The sequence below is a fragment of the Polypterus senegalus genome, chromosome 2 (assembly GCF_016835505.1).
Source record: "Polypterus senegalus isolate Bchr_013 chromosome 2, ASM1683550v1, whole genome shotgun sequence".
In the NCBI taxonomy this organism is placed as follows: domain Eukaryota; kingdom Metazoa; phylum Chordata; class Cladistia; order Polypteriformes; family Polypteridae; genus Polypterus; species Polypterus senegalus.
The window spans coordinates 277873029-277877416 of NC_053155.1; the positions used below are offsets into that span (position 1 = coordinate 277873029).

Below are 4388 nucleotides of genomic sequence, written 5' to 3' on the forward strand. Positions count from 1 at the left end.
CGTGCAACAGTTCCTGTCAATTTCCCAGACAATGAAATAGCAGCCATTCTACAAAATGCTCATGAGAAACAGAATGGCTTCGGGAAATGACACAAAATATTTCTAACTATGGGAAAACAAAAAAAAAAAACTATAATTTGATACCAAAATGGATTTTATGATCCAAAGCTGCTTTATACGCTACTCAAGCCTCAAGAAATTAGTCTACAATTGTGGTTAAGTAAGTATGAAGGCAAAACCGTTCATAACAGTTATAAAACATTGTGGTGTAATAGGTTCGTCCTAGTATTGGGTTAACAAACAAAACTTGTTAATTTTATAATTTTTTTTGGTTCTTTGACTTTTTGATCAGCATTTTGCTCCTTTTCAATGTGATTTTTTGCCTTAGTCAAAATGTAATATGATTAAATTGTAATCTGAATGTTTTATGTAAAATGGTATACTCTAAGTAGTTGTATATCCACTTTTTCAGCATTAAACTAAAAAAAAATACTGCTAACAGTTATATACAGGAAGATTTACCCAGTGATATTAGTCTTTTTAAAATGCTAATTATGCATGCAATTGGAAGAAAACAAAACCCCAGAATTCCCCTGATTGTAATAGCTAAAAGTAGATCAAAGTGTTTCAGGAAGGATATAAAAAGCTCAACAACTCTTGTTCCATCATTTGGATATAGGAAAGTCAACTGATGGATAATTTAATTTTATTACAAAGAAAGGTAAATGATTATGCTTTTCAGAGTGATTCTGTTCCTCTGTAACAAATATTGAATGTTTCATATATCTGAAAGTTTTGTAAGAATACAAAAACTTGATTTGATCTTGTATTGTTGCAGTCTTTTCTGTCTAAAGTGACCTGTGATGTTTAATATTTTCAGTGACAATATATAAACAGATTGAAAGAAGTGGAAAAATAGTAAAAAATATCTGACTTGTGCAAAATAATAGAGTATTGAGACATTGACATTGTTCCTGTATATTTATATTTAGTTCAAAACTGCATTGTCACCTAATGTTGGTTAGTAATTTAATTTCAAAACTGGTATGATCTTTCATACCAACTTTCTTAAAAAACTAAAAAAACATTGTATTTGTAACAACACTATAGTTTTATTTCTTTTCCTTTTTAAGCAGGCTATTGACTTACATATTGCTGACTGTTCAACCACGTTGATAATTTTACATGGAGAGAACCTATTAGAAGTAAGATCCAGTTTTAAAACTTTTTAATAAAAAAAGAGTTTCATAGGTTAGGTAAAAAGGAAACTTGCATAAAGGAGAAACTGAACTTGTAACTTCAGTTATAAAATGTGTGTTGATTTTCACACTTGGTAGCTGCATGTTCAGATCAGAGCATCACAAAGAAAATAATTTATTTCTTTAATTTTCCTTTTATAATTTGCAGATAGATATACAACATATTGCTGTTTAATGGTTTTTACGATCTGCTACAACAATGGAAAATGTATCTTATGAAATTTTTATTCTTACTGCATTCCAGGACTTTGGTAGCAAGAAGGAGGCATATTTCTGCCTTTCCCTTATAGGCTATTTGTTGATAATAATTTTTAATTCATCCTTAGTTATTTTAATATACAATGAAAAAAAACTTCATGAGCCCATGTACATTTTTCTTTGTAACTTGTTGTTTTGTGAACTAGTTGGATCCACGTCCTTCTACATTAAATTTATGTTTGACCTTCAAACAGATGTCCACATTATTTCTCGTTCGCTTTGCTTTACTCAGATGTTTTTTATTTATATATACACATCAACAGAAATATCTATTTTAACGGTCATGGCTCATGATAGATATATTGCAATAAATGCACCTTTACATTACATTGCAATTTTCTCAACAACAAAAGTTCAAAAATTAATTTTTGTTTCCTGGATTTATCCTATTTTTATGATGTCTATTGGAATGATTTTATCTGCACGTTTGCCTCTGTGTGGCAATGAAATTAATAGAGTGTACTGCAACAACTGGGAAATTGTTAAGCTATCCTGTACGGACACAAGCACTAACAATATTTATGGATTTTTTGTGCTTTGTACAATTTTAATACCTTTCATTTTCATTGTTTATTCATATATGAAAATTCTTTCAGTGTGCTTGAATAGTTCTAGATCTCAAAAATATAAAGCTTTTCAAACATGTCTCCCTCATTTAGTAACACTAACCTTTTTTTTAAGCTCTTTACTCTTTGAATTAATTGAGAGCAGACTTAATGTAAAGAGAATAACAAATGCAGTCACTGCATTTGCTTCATTAGAATTTCTTACAGTTCCTCCTCTTTTAAATCCATTAATATATGGCATGATATTGCCTGAAATACGCAAAAGGGTTGCTTATTTATTTTTAAAAAGAAAAATACAATCATCCTGATTTATTTTTTAACTTAAGTATTTTATATATAGGTGTTTGAATGTCTAATACAGAAGTGTGTCTAATGCACAGCTATCCATTCATGCATTTTTGTAACCCACTAATGGCAGGAGCACAGGGCAGCTGGAGCCTATCCCAGAAATCATGGGCACGAGGCAGCATACTGTCACACTAAATTTCACTTTTGCTCAAGGTCCATATTAACATTTTACTTTCTTTTCAATGTTATTTTTAAATATTTAGCTAACACTTTTAATCCAGTGAGGCATGTGAGAACAGGACAGGAATGGGACATATTGCAATAATGTATATATATATATATATATATATATATATATATATATATATACACTGTATATATATATATATATATATATACATACTTACATACAGTATGCACATTTTATAACCAGCAGACAGCAGGCATTATACAGTACCTCTTCAGCATCACACTGACTGTGAAAGGTGGGAACTGAACCACCAGGCTTGGAGTTTACAGTCCAGTGGCTTCCCCACTACGTCACACAATCTGCTGGCATACTTTTTAATAGATATAACTGACAATAATAATAATATTTTAAGACAATTTGAATTTACGTTTCAAAAAATTAAGGAGTAAGTTATTGAATCAGCATTGAAGCTTCCCCACAGAAAGAACAGATACACTCAAGACACAGATAGACTCATCAACAATTTGTTTATTGGTGTATTTATTGTTTTCACTTTGAAGTAAAAGTCATTTTAATACAAATAATGTGATTTCTAGCTCTTCAGATTTCTACTTTTCCCATTACATCCCAAACATATACTGAACATGTTAGGTTAATGAACAACTTTAAATTGCCTCTGTGTGCATGTGTAAGTGCGTATGTACATGAGACGGACTGGTGCTCCTTCCATGGTGGATCCATATCAGGCACCTTATGCTCCATCCTTTGACATCAATCAACATCATGTAAGAGTCAGCTGAATAAAGTTATTAGAAAATGGATGGATGGATGGGTTTATCTGGTTTAAGCTTCTAGAAGTAAATGCTCCTACACTGGTTCATTGATGAAAAATACTTTAAAAGGAAGTACAGTTAAGAAATACAAAAGTAAATATATGAATCAATTGTGTCTCTATGTCATCTTTGTATTAAAAAATAAAAATCTACTTGTGCTTGATACTGAAGAAAAGCATTGTCAACCAAGTATTTAACATTAATTTTATTAAGATATTTCTTGATTTTTAATCACCAAAAGTATTTGCCTACTTTCATTCTATGTATGAAAATAAGTTTTGATTCCTTGTAATTGTTTAGTGTATAAAGCATATTAAACGGTTGTTTAAAATAAAATTATATTTGTTGACTTCATTTTCTGTATGGTATTTACTATAATCAATAACAAAAAACAAAAGCATACAATTATACAACTCAAAATTATATATCAAGCACATCTGTCTCGACTAAAACTCAGGGCATGATCCAACCTGTGAACACTGCAACCAAGTCCCAGCCTCACTGGGTCACATGTTCTGGTCCTGCACCAAATTAACATTATTCTGGACAAAAATTTTTAATTACCTCTCAGACAGCCTTGGGCTCACAATCCCTCCTAACCCATTAACAGCTGTGTTTGGGGTTTTTCCAGAGGGGCTTAAAGTGGAGAAAGACAAGCAAATGGTGATTGCATTCACTACACTGTTGGCACGCAGACTTATTCTGATAAACTGGAAGAACCCAAACTCTACTCTTTTAAGTCAGTGGGAAACCGATGTGTTATACTATTTGAAATTGTAAAAAATAAAATACTTAGAGGATCCGTACAGACTTTTTTCAAAACATGGCAGGATCTAATCAGTAATATTTTAAAATAAGTTTATAAAGCACAGAGAATTTATTAATTTAGGTATTTTTACAAGCCTTAAATTTTACACCGTTTGGCTTGCTCTCTCTCTCAGGGATGGGGATCGATCTGTTCTTAACATAATTCTTTTTTTTGTAAAAACTTGAA

At 31.1% G+C, this 4388-nt stretch overlaps 1 protein-coding gene across 1 annotated transcript; it reads left to right on the plus strand.

The window, feature by feature from the left end:
* Positions 1-1458: 1458 nt before the first annotated feature.
* On the plus strand, positions 1459-2367 carry LOC120524499 (olfactory receptor 1078-like; the record flags this gene model as incomplete). Its single annotated transcript, XM_039746334.1, has 1 exon — positions 1459-2367. A coding segment is annotated over exon 1 (909 nt), but the record flags the coding sequence as incomplete, so codon positions are not given.
* Between the last annotated feature and the right edge of the window lie 2021 nt (positions 2368-4388).